The following is a 20241-nucleotide window of genomic DNA, read 5'->3' on the forward strand; positions in this document are numbered from 1 at the left end:
ATGGTAGGTAAAAGCGTGAAAAAAACAACGGGACACGTTCAAGCAAATGGTCGGAAGAGGCGAGCGAAGTAGGTTTAGAAAGGGACGGGCTATAATAACAGCAAAGACGGCAAATGCGCGGTGTTTGTTATTCCATAACTTAAGAGCGTCATCGCGGCTGTCAAGACGGGTGTAGCGTTCACCCGCGGGACGAACCGTGGCGAAGAGGGAGAAAGGAAGACGATGTCTTTTCCGTGGTTGGGCGAGGTCCGTCGGCAAAGGAGTGAGAAAAAAAATGGAGGGGCGGGTCGTCGTATATAAGCGGGACACGAATGCTTCTGGCGCTTCTAGTGAGTAGTCTCGAACGTGAAAGTTGTTTGTTTACCATATTTTCACGCGTCGAGGACGTGTCATCCAGCGGTTGCGGCGGCCAGCGCTACTTGATATCGGCTCGCAATGACAGTAAGTTGTTTGGTGTTGTCCCCTCATGGGAACTCGCTTAGAAGTGCGTTCGCTTTCCTATATTGTTATTGATGGCACGCATGGAGTGTACCTGTGAATTGATACTTATTACTGATCAGTTGTTGTTTTTGCATGACACACTATCAATGTGTCTATGACCTTTAGCATCACACCTTCATTCTTCTGATGGACGTCTTATCGATGAAATTCATGACTGCGGCGAAAAATTAACGCTGACGGAAAACGTTGCTTTGTATAGAAATTTCTGTCGTCATATCACCTACGACTTGTTCAAGCAATCGGTGCACATAGAACGTGGTTTCAGCGATAACTACGGATAGACGGCGGCATCCCTGCCATTGAAAAACTATGTTTGAAGCTGTCGTTGTGAAGAGTAGACAAAAGACTCGGAAACCGCATCTCTCTAGTTGCTGTGTTGAAGGGGCATCAACGTCGTACAGTCTCAAGGTGAAAAAAGTTTTTACAAAAAACTTAAGTGCCACCAAATCAGATGTAGCTAGTCAGACGAAAGCGAGAACTACGACAACGACGACAAGACTGCAATTACATTAGCGACTACAAGAATGATGGTAACCGAGGAAGCATGACGATATTGACAGCCCGGCAATGACTACAGATCAATGATGACGACATGATGTAGACGAACTGCAGCAAGACGACCATACGACGACTTACAAACCGCGTTCCCTGGATCGTGTCCTATGGTGGGAGAGAGTTTTCTTTTCTGGCTACTTCTTTCGAAATATAATGGTGACGCACTCAATGACGATATCTGTGACAGGCACCGTAGTACTTTGTTGAAGTACTTTTCGAAGAGCACATGACTGAAGTACTCATTCAAGAATTACTGAATACCTTGCTGATAATTGAATGAAGGTGTAGCAAGGCGTTGTCTATAAGACGCTTACCAATTTTGCTGCCATTTTCATGAAGCGGCTAAGCAAACTTCAATTAATGGTCATTTTGCATGTACTTGTTCCCTTCATCAAAGGGAAGTTTATTCAACGAAGACAGGCAAATGCTACAGGTACTTGTGCAGTAAATTCATTTAACATATTTCAACTTATAATGCACTAGTTCACTTTTCAATTATCACATTTCATTTCTGGCTAATATTATATCAAACATCCTCTATACATAAGTATCCCACCACTTTAAGCTCAATGTTCGCCCCCCACCCCAAGAAATAAGAATGTTTAATATTTAGAAAGTTTGCAGAATTGTGGTTCCTCTGGTGCACATATTTCTTAATAATCGTACTTTTATAGCTTGGTGCATTTGGAAAGCCTCAATGTTTCGTGTAAATATGAATGGGTGCTTATCCCTGTTTACATTTAGTTCGATTCTAAAATAAAGCATCCTAACACCTTTTCCGTTTATCTTTTTTTAACAATACGGCCCATGTGATAAGCTATACGGGATTAGTGTAAAAAGCGGCCATGTTAACGTGGTCAGTACAAATAGTGGGAATGCAAATGACCCCGAAATGACATTTTGTCACATGTTGAAATGACATGTCCAAGTGGTCAAATTAAATGCGGAGCCATACACTATGAAGTCTTTCGGAGCCCATCAAATTGTGCTTTTGAAACAAAATACAAGGTCAACCAAACAGATAGCTTTTGTGCTCTTGCGAAAAACAATTGCGACGTCGCACGGTTATATAGACAGAATAGAGAAAATATGGTTTATAGAATACAAACGAGATTGACAATGGTCATTTATTTTATCGAAATGAGGGGGAGAAGGAACTTATCAATAGATCCTATGATGACACCCAAGTGCAAAATTTCGAACTCAACATAATAGCTATCTAAATTAAACAGTGTATTTTATGTACGTACATATATGTATTTATAACTGCGGTAGTCATTACAAGGTGCTACATTCTTTCTCCGTGTCTCTGCCAGGTCCCTATCGACATCTTGACATTTTATGCTTGTGGCGTTCGAGAACATTTTCAGTACAGAAATTTTGTACTCAAGTGCAAGTCTTCAATTCATTGATATATGTAAGCCAATGAGTGCCCATAGATTAAGCGACACTATTCAGTATCAAATGCTGCATATTACTAAGTAACGCTGAAAAATAGCGTCTGTTGGATAACAGGAAAGACTGCGCCACTACTCTTTGCTATCCGGAATTAACGAGCCCATGGATTCTTGAATTAGCAGCGCTATATTGTTATTGCTTCCATGTACGAAGCGTTCTAGAAGTGTCCTAGACGTACAGTCAACCACAATATTTTACGGAAGACAAAATCTGAGATAAAGCTGAATATCTGCACAGTCACAAAAAGCAGCATAGTTTTCGCATTTACAGCGTCTACCAGTATGCGCGAAAAACATTGTGATGCTCCCTGATGTTTGGTGTGAGGGAAGCGTATGAGTGAAGTCGCCTGTAGACCAATACATACTCGCACCTACGGTTAAAACGCGTCCTCCACGCCACTGCACTTGCCCGTGGTACAGAGGCCAACCAACTTGCAGCCACATTACGTGGGAATGCGAGCTCAGGCCACCCAAAATTAATACGCGTCACATTCCGGCTGAAAAATTCAGAAAGGAGCATTGGGAGGCCTGGCTTGCCAGCGAGGAAAGCGAGGCGCAAGAAGCACTCCCCGACTAAGCAAGGCGGGCTGCTGGGGCCAATGAAGCCCTGTACTAGGTGCCGCACCCGCCTACTTCCACAATAATTTCCTTATACAATAAAATTTTCCCATTCAATTCAATGGTGATGTCCGCTTTTACTGACTATTATCACAGGCTGCTCGGAAATGGAACGTTTTCTGCTATACCGTGGTCCATAAAATTTTTTGGTTGAGTCTACGTACGCAGTATCAATTGCAGCACCGGCGGACATAACACAAAAATTAAAATAAATTGTGGGGTTTAGCGTGCCAAAACCACTTTCTGATGATGAGACACGCCGTAGTGGAGGACTCCCGAAATTTCGACCACCTAGGCTTCTTTAACGTGCACCTAAATCTAAGTACACGGGTGTTTGCGCATTGCGCCCCCATCGAAATGCGGCCGCCGTGGCCGGGATTCGATCCCGCAACCTCGTGCTCAGCAGCCCAACACCATAGCAACTGAACAACCACGGCGGTTACATATCACGTAAAGCCAAGGAACGCGTAGGGGCCATTAGCTATGGTTAAAACAGCAATATATAAAATAATGAAGAAAATAGAAATGAAAGGGGACGAACAAGTAACTTGTCGTCCGTGGGGACTAAACAAACAACCATCGTGGGATAACAGGCGACAAGTTACACGACGACAAGATAACAGGCGACAAGTTATCTCTTCGCCCACTTTTATTTTGATTGTCTTCTTCATTTTGTACATTTGAATTTCTACCTCAACGAATTTACTCTACGTTTTCCTTGTCTTCATTGCCTTTTGGCTCTATATCGTAGTGATTAAGAAAAATTAAGCCCCTCGGTTCCCCTTCCTATCGGCGTACATATAGGCATAAGAAGTACTCCGGTGAAACTCCGGAGTTTATGCTCCCTGCTGCCGCAAGGTCGATCAGTGCTTCTACAGTAAACGTGGCAGCAGTATCTTGATGGGGGTGGAGCGTAAAAAATTATCGCGCGCCGAGATTTTGATGCATGTTTCAGAACCAATGGTGGTCAAAATTAATTCAAACCCCTTCACTGCACCCCTCGATCATAGTAATAAACGAGACTTTAGCGCTTCAAATGCCGCCAGTTATTATTGGATTTTGTCTACAACAAATGCTGTAGTTACGGTCGTGATTTCAATGTCACGGAAACGAAGAAGGAACAGAAACAATGAAGAGGCGTGATAACATGATAAAACAGGGTGTTATACAAGTATGTAGAATTAGAAGTATATACAGCGTGCTTCGAACTCGTTACATATAACCTGCATTCCATCTATATATATATATATATATATATATATATATATATATATATATATATATATATATATATATATATATATATATATATATATATATATATGTAGTTTAACTAAATTAGTCGGTTATTCAGACACATGTGGAATCAAAAAAGAAAAAAAAAACACCGAACTCTCACTGTAGTAGGTAGGTAACGAATATGTTTAAGACAAGGTCTTCTTTGCTAACTTAACTGAGGTTTGGCATATCTGCGATCTGGCTATCTTTTCAACATTCCCAAAAAATAAGCGGTTGGTTAGGTGACTCCTAGATGTCTTACGAACATGAAAATGGCATGAAATGGTACCTCTACATGCCGATAACGCATAGCAATAGTCAGCAGCTAAGGATGTAATCAAACAGGAGCGTAATTAGCCGTAAACAGTTGTAGAGTGCGCGATAACTTACTGTTAGTGCCATCTGCTGAGCATGCACTGAAGTACATGTACGTGAGGGATATCCCGGATGACCCCACATGCCCCACGCTTTCACTGCACGCGTCTAGATTACGTGCTTTTAAGACGAGGACTTCTTTGCTGACTCCGTACGAGTCTCCCATATCTAAGATCTGGCTATTTTGCAACCACTTCCAGAAAAAAAAAAGGAAAATCAACCAAGTGTCGATGTTACGGAGAACAAAGTCAAGGCAATTGCGTGTGAAATACGATGCGAATAACATATGAAATGAGCGAATATTGAACGTGAAAAACAGAAACAATATAGAGATGTTATCAACATTTAATCATCAACTCACTTGAACAATAATGTATGTCGGTTCTGTTTTCTTTAATGTTGTCTTCTGTAGCGTCGACACTTCGCTGACTCCTTTTTTTTTCGTCTGGGACTAATTCACAGTATACGGATAAACAGTCATGATAATGCAGCATGCGACACGCTAGAGTTCTTGCAACCCTTACGAATTGTTCGATGTTTTAGCGCATCCGTTGGCAAGGCTTTTCCAATGCATTGGCATTAGTTTTTGGCCTACAATTCCATCGAAAACAACTGAATGCAAATGAAAGATTCTGAAGAAACTATATAATCTCTCAGACAACGGCCTTCATAATGCTTGCGTAAGATTGCCACCTTATGCTATCATACCTGCCGTTCTTCCTGGAATACGATATAGCCCTTAAACCAACTGAATCCAAAGCGAGGTTTGTAGCATAATGTGGTGGAAGCGTGCGAAACACGAAGGGTTGAACATGATATCGGTAGTGTTCGTGACTGTTATTATTGTTCATCACCATTCCTTGGTCAAGAAAGTTGTAGCTTACATCATACGTCTTTGCGGGCAATCATACATATACAGCTAGCTTCAACATTTACAGTAGTATTCGCTGATCCCAGAAACAGCATCAGCAAGCATAACGAGTCAAGAAGGGTCAGTGGTGCAAAACCTGTGTCGAGGACCGATATATTCTGTATGTCTGCCACCACTTACCATGTTGTATCTGTCGTACTGAACCGCTAAACTTCTGAGTCCCTCAACACTTTGAACAGCATACGTCGTTCTGAATGCGCGATGTTCTAATTATCTAAGCACGCGTCATCTGTTCTCCATCTATAACCACAGGAGCAGCTCGCCATACTGTGCCTGCTTATCGGATCGACTTGTGCCGGCCTGGCGCGGGTGACACCGCCAGCCGAAATTGGCACCAGCACGCAGTTCCGGAACGAGGACGTAAGCCGTTTAGCCTTTATCTTCTTTTCTGTCCGTTTTTCTTTTTCTCTGTTGTTCCGTTCACTCGCTCGTTGCTGGGGCATATACAAAGTGGTTTTCTTTTCATCGGCGTTCAACCGCGGGAGCCGACGAGGCGACTGACGCCGAGCGTGCATCCCGCATTTCCGCAACGCTCGCTAGTCACGACGCTCTCCCTCCCTCCCTCCCTCCCTCCCTCCCTCCCTCCCTCCCTCCCTCCCTCCCTCCCTCCCCCCCTCTCTCTCTTTCTCTCTCTCTCTATCTCACTGGGGGAATGCCTCGCCTTAACGCAGTCAAAGTGTTGAGACACGTCGACTTGAGGACGAAGAAACCACTTGACTCGCGAATACTCTGCTTTGTAGGTCGCGGGCAACAGCGAGCACGCGTAGGAAAGAACACCGTTCGAGGGGAAAAAAAAAAGAGAGAGAAAAGAACACCATCATAGAGAACGAGTGCTACACATTGAAGAGACAGGGTGCTCTCGCACGCCAGCCTCGATGAAAACGCTTATGCATGCGTACTCTTGTTGGCAACGAAAAGCGGAAGGCCCAGTGCGGAATGCGAGAGCAATATACTGGGCGCGCGTGGTACATCCATCTCTTCTATATAGCTTGTCGGATGCCTTTATGCCCCGGGACGTTTCACGCCAGGATGCGGCCAACTCCTCGCCCACGGGTTGTGTAACGTACCGGTCGTCACGCTTCAGGGAAACGCGAGAAAGAAGATACATGTAGTTTGCGCTTGGTTACGAGATTGAAGCGAGAAAAAAAAAACGAGGTAATGTTGCCGTGCCTTAGATTGCCACCGCGGTTTTAGGGCACGGATGAAAGTGAATCTGCTGAGCCGTGAAGCGCGCTGTCGAGAGGGGATTCTCGACTTTTAGACAGGAAGTGTATACTTAGAAAGGTAACGCTAAGTAGAGAATACGTAATGCGTCAGCAGCAAGGAGTCGCCGCGAGCTCGGTCGACGAGCATTGCGCAACCTTAAATGTTTCACCCTCGCACGTGCTAGTCCTCGAAGTTTTCAAATTACGTGTATTACGAAACGTACGACCGCAACCAGACGCAACCGGAACTTGCGAGAAACTTTTATTGCGTACTTATCAACGTATGCAGTTTATAACAATATCAACGGTTTCGGAAAGGAAACAGAAGCTGGCACGTTTAATGCAGAACTGTATAGCCCCGTCTACGAAAGAAGTGAAGAGTTTGCGCGAGTCCATTACAAGAAGTGACAGTACACGCTATATCTTCTCACACGGTTCAGTAGTGTTTGCCAAACTAAAACCAGCTGCTTTCTGGTTTCGTCAGAATCAGTCTTTAGCCAACTTCTGCCCTTGACTGCAAGTGTTTCTTACGAGATGTGGCCGTTACTTCATGCTTAAGTTAACGTGCCGGGTGTGCCGGAGCTTTGGCATTGAAGCACGGGTGGCTTGAGTGTGTTTTCCATTTAGGGATTTGAAGCAAATATGTCAGCGAAGTTCGTACACATTGGTATTTGAACTTTATCCAAACTCAGAATATGGCCATATATAATGACGAAGATAATGCAAGCTGTTTGAGGTACGTGTGCAATAGCAACCTAAATATTGAGCGCCGGCATGCATCACAATCTCGCACTCTCTAAAAATGTATGCCCTAAGAAGTTCCGGAAGAGTACATCCTCGTGCTCTTCTCATTCATTTGTTATTTACTTTTTTATTCGCATAATCGACTCGTCATTTTAGGAGCCATCGGTAACGCTCCGAAAGTTGTACAAGTCAGGCTGTACTGCCAGCGGAAAGAGCCTCCAATGGCAAGTAGAAAGCTTGATTCACAGAAAAAAGAAAGAAAACGACATTGGGATTTTCATTTAGAGCAACTGCTTTTCTGAACACAATTGGACACGTTGGAAGCAATCTGGCCCTATTCAACTCGCTGATGTTAATTGGATCCAACTACACCCACTGGTCCCAATTAGTTCCTCAATATGACTCGTTGTGAACTTGGAAAAAGAAAACGAATAAGCGAACACTAGATTGGTCATAACACTGGGTCGTACGGCAGAGATATACTTGAAATTTAATTCGGGAAGCATTAACACCTTATCGCTATTCACTTCAATGACATACGCAGAATTCAACACTTTACTACGAGGACTTTCAGCTGCTATATCTTCATCATAATCATATTATTTTCATGTTAATCGCAGGACGAAGGCCTCTCCCACCAATCTCCAATTATCGTTGCCTTGCGCTAGCTGATCTTAAGTTGTGTCTGCAAAATTCCTAATTTAGTCACACCAGCTAATTATCTGTCTGGCCTACGGATTACATAACCTGCCCAGTTGACTTACTTCTTACTATTGTCAATTGGAATATCGCATACCCCCTTTCGCTCTCTTAGCCTAAGCACTCTATTTCCTCTTAACTTCACGCTTAACAACTTTCGGTCTAACGCTCGTTGCGTGGTCCTTAACTGGTTCGCAAGTTTCTCTGTTAACCACCCATGTTCTGCCCCTTAAATGTTAGTACCGGCAGAATGTGATGAGCGCTCACTATTCAAGTATAGCGGTATGCTACCGTTCAAGATTTGGTAATGCGTGCCGTGTGCGCTCCAATCCATTTTCATTCTTCTGCAAATTTTCTGTTTATGAACAGGGGCCCCTGTGAGTAATTGACCTAGATAAACGTATTCTCGCACATAATTTAGAGGCTGACTGCTAAAGATGAATTCTCGTTCTCTTATTAGTAATCAATTATTATTTATTATTATTAACTGATTATTAATAATTATTAATTATTAATCATTGATTATTAATTATTAATAATAGTTAATAATTAATAATTATTAATTATTGTATTAATGTTCAACGACACTCTTACACTTTGCGTAATATGTGTGCAATATGCGGGGCGATCATTTTCCCGTCTCTCGCAGTTTTCTCAAATGTCCTGTCACAGATAACGTATAGTTCTCCTCCTTGAGCTGAATTATTCAGAGATGTGGGAACTACTTCTCCGAGAAATCTAAACACATTTAACTACTTTAAAAACCACTAATACATTTCCTAATTATTTCTTTATGAGTAACAGGTGAGTTTGCGAGGTGTATTCACTTGGAATAAGTTTCCAGAATGACATCAATTTGGAGATATGCGCCGGAAAACTATCCATGGAAATGCACTGCTGTTGTACTTGCTTTTCCAACAAAACACTCTGTTATGCAATGAAGGACATAAGTACCGATTTATTTGTTTCAAAGTACCTTTACAGGCCCCAAGGGGAGCATTGAGTAAGGGTGGCGTCGTTGAACAAATGACAACAGAAAACCGATACACGAGAGCTAGAAATGTGAAAGCTAAAATGATCTTGATAGCTAAAAATCTTTACAGTGATAACGTGCTTGCAAAACGGTGTTACAAATAAAAATGGTAAAGCAACACAGTGAGTTGTCAGGAAAGGCGAAATTGCCGCGCGACGGGCCACTCAAGGCACTTTGCGTGTGTTCGCGGGCTTCTGTCAAGCTCGGAAAATCACTTTTATGTAGCACGTATTGAGCAACAAAAAGCTGTACCGGGAGTTTTTCATGTTGCTCTGCAATTTTCTCATTGACACTTTTCATCTAATTATATTATTTGATAAGTTGATCAATTATTTTGGCTAATTATGTAGTTAGGTAAAATGAAAAAAAAATAATCTGAGCATCTCCAAGCGACGGCAAAGAACATTACTTTGGTTCTGTCCAGCTACGTGGTATTCACATATTTTTAAACTCTGGTTAAACTTAGCTGGGACTAGCTGTACATTTAGGCACCATTTCAGTGGCCACGTCGCCCCAGTGATTCCGAGTGAATTAGTAAAGCTTTACTGCAGATTTTTAACTTATGAAAAGCTAAATGCTTCTCTTGATAGATCCAACTAAACTTTGATGACTAACGCTATGTTTATGCTATGGGTATTATTTTAAACTATTTTGAAGTTTCATGAATTATCTGTCTAGTGATTTCCAATTGGAACTAATTAGGATATAAGACTCCACTAAAAGAAGTCCTAATACTAATCGAATTCACAATTACGTTCAATCGGAACCATTTGGAACTCTGCTAATACACTTTGAGCCCACGGTGATGTCCAATTGGAACGAATTTGTTGCAACGCGGCTTTAGGCAAACACATTTGGATCACAGTTGGATCCTATTATAAAACAATTGAACTCGATGTTTGTTTGTTTGTTTTTATGTTTGCGTTTCTTTTTCATTGGGAATGCTCTATGACGGATCGACCCATTCTCTTAGCGGATATTTGAAGCTGCCTTAATATATAGCGGTGGTATAAGAACGACCACTCGAGTGTATTCCATGATATCTCACTGCATCGCCCGGATCGTCCAGGGCTGGGGCAACTACAACTTCGGCTACGACGAAGACCACACGTCGGGCGGCTCGTTCCGGCGTGAGACCGGCAACGCGCTGGGCGCCAAGGTGGGCTCGTACGGCCTGCGCGACGCCGACGGTCGCGTGCGCGTCGTCAGCTACGTGGCCGACGAGCTGGGCTTCCGGGCGTCGATCTCGACCAACGAGCCCGGAACCATGCCGTCGACGCCTGCCGACGTAACCATAGGCGCTACTCAACAAGGCACAGCTGCGCCAGCGGTGCCGGGTGAGTAACAAGAGACTTGCGTAGAAATATGTTTTCAAGAGGCAATATAGCGTCACAGGATAGTCTTGCAACAGGCCTTAACAATGACAGCATACGAGATGTGGCTTTGGTGAAAAGAAAAGTAAGCTTATTAATTTTCACCTCCTATCCGAGGTTTCTGATCGATGTCTTAATCTTATGGATATTGTTATAATTGGCAATCAAGGGCGTTCAGCGCATTGCAATCAGCCATGGTATACCGCAATCACTCCCACCTTTATGTCAAATGCGCATGCTTCCCACTACACCCCACCATCGTTTGCTAACCATTTTCTCAATTGTCATTTGTATTCCAAGAAAATATGCAAAAGAAAACATTACTACATAATTCTACTACTTCGGTCATGTCTTTGCAATGCCGCTCTCCCATAAAAAAACACGAAATTAACAGACCTGCCTTAGTCTGGAAGGCCGGTCGGATTCCTGAAATGCTTGCGCGGCATGGAGGCCATTGCGCGCCACTACCGGTGCCTCGGGCGAAAGGTTTGGCAAGCGAGGACTCGTCTTCGTCAAAAGCAAGACACGTTTCCAACAAAAATAAGTACAGGGGAAGTATTCTGTAAGAGTCCACCTACTGGACTTATCCATTGTGTCTGCTGCTATAGTGCTGATTGGCTGTAGCAACTCGCTGCTGTGGAAGCGCAGCCCAGCCTAGCTTATCTGAACTTCAACAGCAGACGAAATGGACATGTCCACAAAGTGGACTCTTACAGAATACCTCCCCAGTTGTGAAACCGATGCCTCCAGGCTGAAGTTTATTTTGATGACCCAGTATTGACAAGTTGAAATCTCCCCATATTTCTCTAAACACTTTTCGGTTGCTAGAATAACACCAACGGTTTCTCGCCCACGGGCGGCACTATCGTCAGTGATCTTCGCTGTGATTCGGAAGTCATCTGCATATTCGTGCACGTCTATCCGCAGTGGCCGCACCGGCTCCAGCTGCCTACGGTCCTCCGGCCCGCGTCCCTTTCAACGCGGCGCCCGCTGCTCGCCCAGCCTACGCTTCGCCGGCGCCAGTGGCTCCCCTCTCCTACGGTGCGCCGTCACCCTTCGCCTTCAAGTCGGCGCCCGTGGCTCCAGTGTCGTACGCTGCCCCGTCACCATGCGCGGCCAAAGCCTCGCCCGCTGGGCCGGCGTCCTATGGCTGCCTCGCACCAGCCCCCTTCAGGTCATCGCCTCCTGGACCAGCGTCGTACGGTGGTCCGGCGCCAGCACCTTTCAGTTCATCGCCCGCCGGACCAGCGGCCTACGGTGGTCTGGCGCCTGCATCCTTCAGGGCATCGCCCGTAGCTCCCGCGGCTTACTGGCCTCCGGCTGCCCGGACTTACAAGGCGGCACCGTTTGCTCCCGCTGGTTATGGCCCTGCCGCGCCTGCAGCGTCACATTTCGGTGGTCCGGTGATTCCGTTCACCGGTGCCGGAGTTGCAATGCCGGTTGGCCACCACTACGTCTACAGACAGGACAACTTCGTGACCATACCCGCTGCTGGGAGACCACACGGAGCACCACCAGAGCCGCACCCCTACTCTGGGCCGTACTCCGCTCCGCATGCGGGACCTGTGGCTCACGTGACCACGTCGCACGCGTACGGCCACAAGATTAAGCACGCGCTAGGCGGAGGTTACCACAGTTACACGACCTTCTAGGTGAAACAAATTATGCGGTTGATCGCCCAAACGCAAAACGTTGATTCAAGCGAACAAAAAGACCTTGCGGTTTTTACGGGACCAGGGAGGGTACCTCGAAAGAGTGAAAGTCATTACTGTTCTAGAAACTGTGTCAGAAGCATTGTAAGCCTAGTGCCGTATGACTATTATTGCCTTTCTTTAGACTGTTATTTCGTGACCGCGTTTGATTGAAGTGACGACGTACCCATTGCCCAATTTTAGTGGCCAAATACTCAGCGATACCGGGTGTTTTACGTGGAGAAATGCGAAAAAGAAAACTAACAGCTAAGAGGCAACGTAAGAAAAGTTTCATTCGCTTGATGTACAAGTGTATTAAAGATTCTGACGTGAAATTCTACATGTGCATTGGTTGCTTTTAAGGCGAAAGCATTTAAGTGACTGGTTGCAACATCTCATACCCGAAGGGAGTGGCGTGTAGTCGAGTGGTTCAAAAATGTTCATCAGATCGAGTGGTTCAAAAAATGTTGACGAGTGGTACAAAAATATCATCATCAGCAATGACTCATTAAAAAAAAAGACAGTCTGGAAGGGTTCATAGCCTTGTAAGCAAGCAAATATGCAATGACTGCATATGAATGAAAACAAAAAAAAGAAAGAATGGGGGAAAGAAAGGAAACATCAACATCAGGAATGGCCCATACCCCCACAAGGAAGCACAGATGCAATGGCTGAATATGAAAGAAGGAACGAAATAGAAGCAAGAATGGAAGAAGTAACCAAACAAAGAGTGAAAGAAAGTAAGGAAAGAGACAAAGGAAGCAACAACGAAAGAAAGAACGAAATAACCTTAAGGTATGCATTAGGTGCTTGCATGTGTCGCAGAGGAAATCCACCTACAGCGCAGTGAATTTACTTCACACTGCAGCTCGTTATGCCTTGAAAGAAGTCTGAACCTACGATCAGACAACTTAATCAATTACCACATGTGCAGCAGGACCTCGCAGCCTGCATATGAGGCGGTGGCACTCGCCCCCTGACCTGCGCGTTGGGGGGTGGGCAGACCACCTTATCCGTTGGAGATTAAAGTTTATTCTATCTCGCCTTCACGTGTTGCAGGTGTAACATGCTGCTGATTTTGTTTTTGTTTTTTCTTCATTTGTTTCCATTTTTTTTTTTAGGAGTGGCTCGCACAAGAGAAAAACGATGTACCAACATTACCAACAAAAAAGCCCACCGCAATACATTTCTACCCATCCCACCAATAACGGAAGGCAGTGACGGAAAAGCCTGCATAATAAATCAGAAGGAATATGTCGCAGCCAATTTGGTGTTGCGCGTTCATTTTCAACTATATAACAGCGTAATTCAACCGAACCTACAACACATAATAAAGGTTGCTTCCTTCATTTTTTTTTCTTGCAGTGTTTCCTTTTTTCTATTTAATAAAATTATGTCAGCCTTACAAGACTACTTAAGTCTGTGGTACTGGTGGTAGCATGGAACCATAGCAAATCATGAGAGTATTTTGCAAAAAATTGCTCAGTTTATTAACGCTAGGAATAGCGTTTCTGACCACGCCGCACACATTTCCACCATTTGTTCTGCATATTTTACTATGCACAAAACGATGCGTGACCTATGGCGAGGCTGCATAAATATCCTACTCGTCAAGCACGTTTAAGGTCCATTGCATGATGATCACCTTTCCGGCCTTCATCTAGACCTGCAAAGAACTATACCCATATCGATACAACTCGAATCTCGCTACCCTCGAGGCAAGTCCATTAATAGGTTATTGAAGCAGAGCTTGCAGTGCAGCCTAAAAGAGCCGCTTATCGCAAAGACGCACACGTATACCCACAGATCCCGGTTGTCACAAGATCCCATATTCATATCAAAGCCCCTGCTTTGCTTCGGAAGAGCGTAATTGTTCCGACCAAAACCTAAGTGAAACTGAACGTTCAAACATCACTGTTTGTGAATTAGGCCAAAAGCTTTCCGAATACGTAAACAGCTAACAGTCCTGGCAACTTCTATTGTCAAATTGAATAAAGAACCCAAAGTAGGCGAAAGTCTGCACTGTACGAGGCGCGACAACCAGACCTTATTCGCGATTTGTGCGATGGGCTCTCGACGACTTCATTGTCGCCGTTGGACTTGCTACCAAGTGCTATCAGGTACAAGTTACTTGAGCACCATACACGCAATATTGAGGCTTGGGTCTGTTGCCGTACATTCTAGAGTCGAGAAAAACAAAGAAAAAGAACGATATGCAAGATCTGGCAATCGACGTACTCTTCCCCCGTTTCATGCATGTTTTTCAATATTCTAATGCTTTTGAAGTAGCTGCAATACGGCGTTATCGACGGTCTAAGTGGTTTATCTTGTAAGTGACGCTTACAGGAGATAACAATAAGTGGGAGATAAAGACTACGAAAGGTAGATCATGGAGAACACGTCACATACGTAGATTTTTTTTTGTATCTGCACGAAAATCGCTTTCGTGTTTATATTTCATATTGAAATTATGCCGTGCAGCGACCCAAGGCAATTAAAAGAGAGAGAGAGAGATGTATTGTTTAAGTTTATCATTGCACATGCTTTCGCAATGTTTATCACCTGTGTACACAAAACAAGCTGCCTCACGCATCGGAAATGGCAGTGGTATCTATGCGCAGCCTAATTGTTGACAAGACGCACAAAATGCAACAAACATGCAAACATCACTAATTGAATACATCCAACGTGAAACTGTTAGTCATCAGCTTCGCACCATCCGGATCGGGAATCGGTATGTGGCCATGAGCGTGCGCATCCTCGTCGTCTTTTGCGAGATCGTTCCAGTTTCCCGGACCAACGAATACGTGGTCAGGGTGGTTTGCAGAGTCTTCCTTACCTTCACTCGCTGTACGCGACTCTGCTTCAACCGTTGAAGTTGTGGCGTCGTCCCTTCGCTGAACTGACGTGCCATTGTGCGAAGTTGGCGAGGCGCCAGTATCGGCGATGCCACTCAAATGCGACCCGTTCATCCTGTCTTCGACTTCTCCCGTTGTCGGCAATGTGGATACCTTGACGTGGCGCACGTGACTGCTGTGTGTCGAGTGGTGCTGTCGGTCGGGCGGACTAGAAGTTTTGCGGCTTATCCCGAAACCAAACGCACCGTGGATGTGCGCCGCATCATTTTCCTCCGTAAAGGGTTCTTCATTGTCTAGTGGGTCACGCTCTGTACTGCCGTGGGCTTCGCTGGTCGTCGCTTGTGTCACTTCCGGGGTCTGCCGGTGTTTTCCAGAAGCCGTTTCGCTCGAATTAGGGTTTTCATCTGGCACCGAACCAGTATCAATAGGACTTGCTTCGTCCTTCGAAGAAGCAGTCGTTGCGGCTCCTTTGCTTTGTTTATAGTTGGAGACCTCGGCGCTTGAACTTACGTGGTCTGTGCGCATCGTCGTGAATGTCACTCCCATGGCGGTCTGCAGGTCTTCTCGAGCAGGAATGCGTGTTCTATAGGAATGCACGTCTTTAGAGGATACTGCACTAGCCTGGACACTGGAGCTTGGGAAGTGTGGCGGATCCTGGTTGACCGTTCGTATTGAGAGTGGTACTTCGTTCACAGAAGTCTTAGGCGAGGGTATCTCGTGAGGCAATGGTGCCTCTTCGGCGCCAGGGGCAGCAATCGCATCAGCCTTGTTCAACTTATAACTCGTTTTAGTACGTTCTTCTCGGATGCTATACGTCGATACAAATTTATAGCGTGCTACCGAGTGCTTCAATCGGGTCTTCGAGAGTTCACGATCTTCGGAGTTCCAGATTGAAGTGTAAGACGTATGTGCCGGCCTTCCATTTAGTTTCTTCAGTGACGTACTGGCAGTGGAAGTCACACCAGCACTTACGGGACTATAGTTTCTCGATGCGTATTTGCGAAGGTTAGAAGTATGAGAGATGGGTTGTCGCGTATTGACGTCGGGTAGCGTAGACTTAGTCTTGCTACGTCGAACAGTGAGTGCCTTGGGCAGTTCTGAAAGAAAGCAAACAGTGCATGTGACGGTAAACATTTACATGGAGCCACTCAATCGAAGCACACAAGGTGGCCATTTTCATCGAACGTGCATACACCTTTCACATACGAGAGGTTCAGCTCCTGTGTTGCGCACAACTGTCCGTAGGCTAAAAATTTTAGAACTAGTTAAGTCAAGCTCCGAGGCAATACTAAAAATTTCCATATTTGCTTTTGTCACTTAGACAGAACAAATGTAAGCTTTGTTGTTTAGTAGACATAACAATTGTTGTTCGCATAAACACTAGCGGTATTTCATGTGAACTGGAAAACTGGAGCTGATGATGGGAAATGTTTCCGCAACGTTCTGGTTTGTAAAATTTCTTTCGCTAATGAAACCGGAGCTATGATTTGCGCGATGGAATCCATTAAACCCAGTGGAACAAGAATGCATAGCGTGCCGGTAAATGCCCTTTTATCTTTGTCGGGAGCCTTATTCATCTACGCATACATACAAAGCCATGTGCTTTATCTTCTCGTCACGATATCTTGTAATATATTCAATTGAATTAAATTTTTCTTTTTTATTTCGGACAGCCACTGTCAAGGAGTCTGGGACTAATGGCATCATACATGCCTGACGTGGTCCCGGGCAGCAGTTGATTCTCATGTGGTACAGAGCAAGAAATTGTTAAAGTGGCATACATCACAGGAATGCGTTTTTCTCAAGAGTATGTAAGTACACAGGGAAATGCTGTGGTGAGAAATGTGGAAATAAATCACATTCGAAGTGACGTACACCGCCAGCGACATGCACATGAGTGACATAGCTACACAAGTGAGCGACATGTTTTTCCTAATGCTGAATTCCAATGGTGGATCTAGATCAAGTTTTTCTGTTCTGTATGGAGCAATCCTTTTCTAATTGCAGAATGAGAGCGTGAATTTTGTGTTCCAATGGTAGGATGGGACGAGCCACCGATTCCAGGTCGCTCTGCAGAGGAAAAATATTTGCTCCACGGAAATCGGCAGATTTGACCGGAAGTCCGCGTGACGTATTTCCTTCACCCGCCTCTGCCTCCTGCCACGGCCGCCTATTTCTGGTCGCGGGCAGCTATGGGCGACATCGAATCCATGGACGCTACGTCGCGCCGTGCGTTTTTGTTCCTGCTCCTGGATAGCGACAGCTCCGACTCGGGCATTATAAGTTCCCATGTCTAGTGACGATTCTTCCGACACGAAAGGAAAACAAACGCAGAGAATGCCGGGATGATCCAGGTGATAGTGGTGATGAGGCCTACCCGATCCACCTCTAGTCTAGCGCCCTCTCGCTTGATTTCCCTGTACTAAGCGCACCCGCGGGAGCGCACGCATTCCATTTGCAGATTTGACGAGAGGGTTCTCAGTCGGAGCGACGCACTCCGTTCGTGATCCGGCCGAGCGCTCGCGATCTGTCACTGGAATTCAACAGAAGATGCACGCAGAAGCAGGCAAAGGCACATAAATGTGAGCATAAGAACAAGTTACACCAGAAAACATTTCTAAGTTTGCATACATAACAATAAAAATTTTCAAAACATTTTGAAACCTTGGAGTCTTGATGGCATGGCCTAGGATAAAAGTAAACGGCACCTTCTTCAGAAAGAGGGCGATGGCATACTCTGTCAACTGTGGTACATATCTGCGATCTAATAGGAGGAGTAACAAAATGTAATGTTCTAAAGTTGTAAACGTCTTCTTTTACAAACCTACATGTTATGTTTTCATGGAATTCATTGCATCAAGCTGAGTGTTGAACAAATATGAATGTGAGCAGTGGCGTAGCAACAGGGGGGGCCGGGGGGCCGTGGGCCCCGGGTGCAGGGGGATTGTGTTCAAAACTTTTCCGGCTAAATTGCTGGCTGATCTCTGTTGTAATTTTGCACAGATGCACCATTTTGTATGAAGTTTAGTACCACGTTATCGTGCGTTACCCACCCATTTCCGTTCAGGATAAGTTCGAAGCTGTTGTCTGTGGCAACGCCAACCAAAAGATATCGCTTCAACCGCGTTCTCGCCAAAACCATGACTGCCCGTGATGAATGGGGCTACCAACCCGTTGCAGTGGAATCGAAGCTTCTTTAGTGGCGTAACCACAGAAAACGCCCACTTCGGATATTTTCGCGGACGAAAATTGTAAGTAATGCCCAACCTGGTACTAAACTAAACGCCACGCAAAAAAGATGGTACCTCCGGGCTTTCTTTGACTCGACATGAACCAGTTGTTCAGCGGTAAAGTTCGTGTACACCAGTCTTACGATAGCGCTGCACCATTAAGTATGCCATGACGTGTAAACGCGTATTTGTGAAGAACATCAAGGAACACACGCTGCGAGGAGTAATCACAGCTCCCGGATACCTCTATATTCTTTTTCCAGTGCTAGCGGCGCCATTTACGTTCATCCTTCACGTCACGTGACATATCTTGTCCGTAAAGTAAGGCAAGCTCCACGAGCCATGTTAGCCGTGATTTGGAACATCATGGTCAGTAACACTTGTCCATTTAGCAAACACTTGCGGCGAACACTGTGTTCGGCTGAAGTAGCGAGTGAAGTGCGCTGGTGGAAATATTTTTTTACAGTATTGCATGTTTTCGTTTATTCTCGTTGTATGTAGAATTCGGTAGATTGGACGCATGGACAAGTGCTCGCTACGTTGAACAGTTGCGTCTGTGCAAACACGGTGGTATGCTAACTGTCGTATGTTGTTTTACGTTTAATGTGAGCTCAACGTGACAAAATTAGGCGACTATACCAGTGGTGCAGCTGTACCAAGGTTGGCTCGAAACTATATGCTACTTATTTGAAACCATTTTAGTACGATAGGAATTTCGTTAAAGTTGGCCTTTTAACGTGCACCATAATAGCGGTACGGGAGCATTATTATTAGGTATTCTTGCCTCCCGCCTACAATGGGAGGCGCGAATGCCGCTGTCGAGGGTCGAGCCCACAACCTCTCGCTGAGCAGCCGAACGGCGCAGCCACTGAGACCTTGCTCAGGTTATGCGCGCTGCATACTGGTGCCACCTAGAAGTTTAAGGTGTCGCCGCGTTCCACACTGCGGAACTCTGCTGAAGCATACCTTTGGCGACGACCGGTTCGATTTCGCGTAGGTGCCTCCGCGTGCGGACGTTGCTCATGTCGCGGAAGACGGCGACGAGCAGGAAGATCGCGATGACGACCGTGCCGGCAGCGAGCGCGAACACTAGCACCGACGCTAGCACGGTGCCTTTAGTCGGGCGGTCGCCCTGGAAGACAAACGAGACGGCGTCCATCGCACTGGCCGCAAGGTAGACTTCTTCTTCTCCTTCTTCTGCGTGTTCCCAAGCAATAGTCTCTGACGCTTTTATGGAGAATGGCCGAGAAGCATGCGGTTAGTTCTAACATCATTTTTTTAATGAATAATATCCTACCGAAATTTAAAACAAAATAATAAAATATTACTGCGCATAGTCGCGAGTGGGATATTTGAAATATTGCAAAAAGGAGAAGAATCTCCAGATATTTAAATAATATTTAGAACACCTTGGATGCATTCCAAGAAACAGCCTGATATCGGCGCTTTGCAAGCTGTGTTCTTTTTTTTATGGTGGTTGTCCTCGTAATCTCAAACAGTTATAATCACTATAGCTGTACAACTTTACCGACAGCTAGCCCACCATTTACACCCTTTTAAATAGGTGTTTGTTGGCTCATTATTACACTTTAAAACAAAATTACACCCTTTGGGTTGTATCTTGCCACACAACAATAAACGTCATCTGTCTTGTCCGCGTTTCCTTTGTTTAACGCTGCAAACCCGGTACTTC

At 45.0% G+C, this 20241-nt stretch overlaps 2 protein-coding genes across 2 annotated transcripts; one reads left to right on the forward strand and one right to left on the reverse strand.

The window, feature by feature from the left end:
• Positions 1 to 259: 259 nt before the first annotated feature.
• On the forward strand, positions 260 to 12796 carry LOC135920234 (skin secretory protein xP2-like). The gene is made up of 4 exons (XM_070539716.1): positions 260 to 441; positions 5968 to 6075; positions 10466 to 10733; positions 11697 to 12796. The coding sequence occupies exons 1-4, from the start codon at positions 436 to 438 to the stop codon at positions 12419 to 12421; spliced, it is 1107 nt and encodes a 368-aa protein (XP_070395817.1). The 5' UTR covers positions 260 to 435; the 3' UTR covers positions 12422 to 12796.
• A 2157-nt stretch (positions 12797 to 14953) lies between these two features.
• LOC135920218 (uncharacterized) lies at positions 14954 to 19734 on the reverse strand. The gene is made up of 2 exons (XM_070539717.1): positions 19515 to 19734; positions 14954 to 16415 (listed from the first exon to the last, which is right to left on the reverse strand). Exons 1-2 carry the CDS (start codon positions 19705 to 19707, stop codon positions 15130 to 15132), a joined length of 1479 nt encoding a protein of 492 aa, XP_070395818.1. The 5' UTR covers positions 19708 to 19734; the 3' UTR covers positions 14954 to 15129.
• Between the last annotated feature and the right edge of the window lie 507 nt (positions 19735 to 20241).

The sequence above is a fragment of the Dermacentor albipictus genome, chromosome 5 (assembly GCF_038994185.2).
Source record: "Dermacentor albipictus isolate Rhodes 1998 colony chromosome 5, USDA_Dalb.pri_finalv2, whole genome shotgun sequence".
Classification (NCBI taxonomy): Eukaryota; Metazoa; Arthropoda; class Arachnida; order Ixodida; family Ixodidae; genus Dermacentor; species Dermacentor albipictus.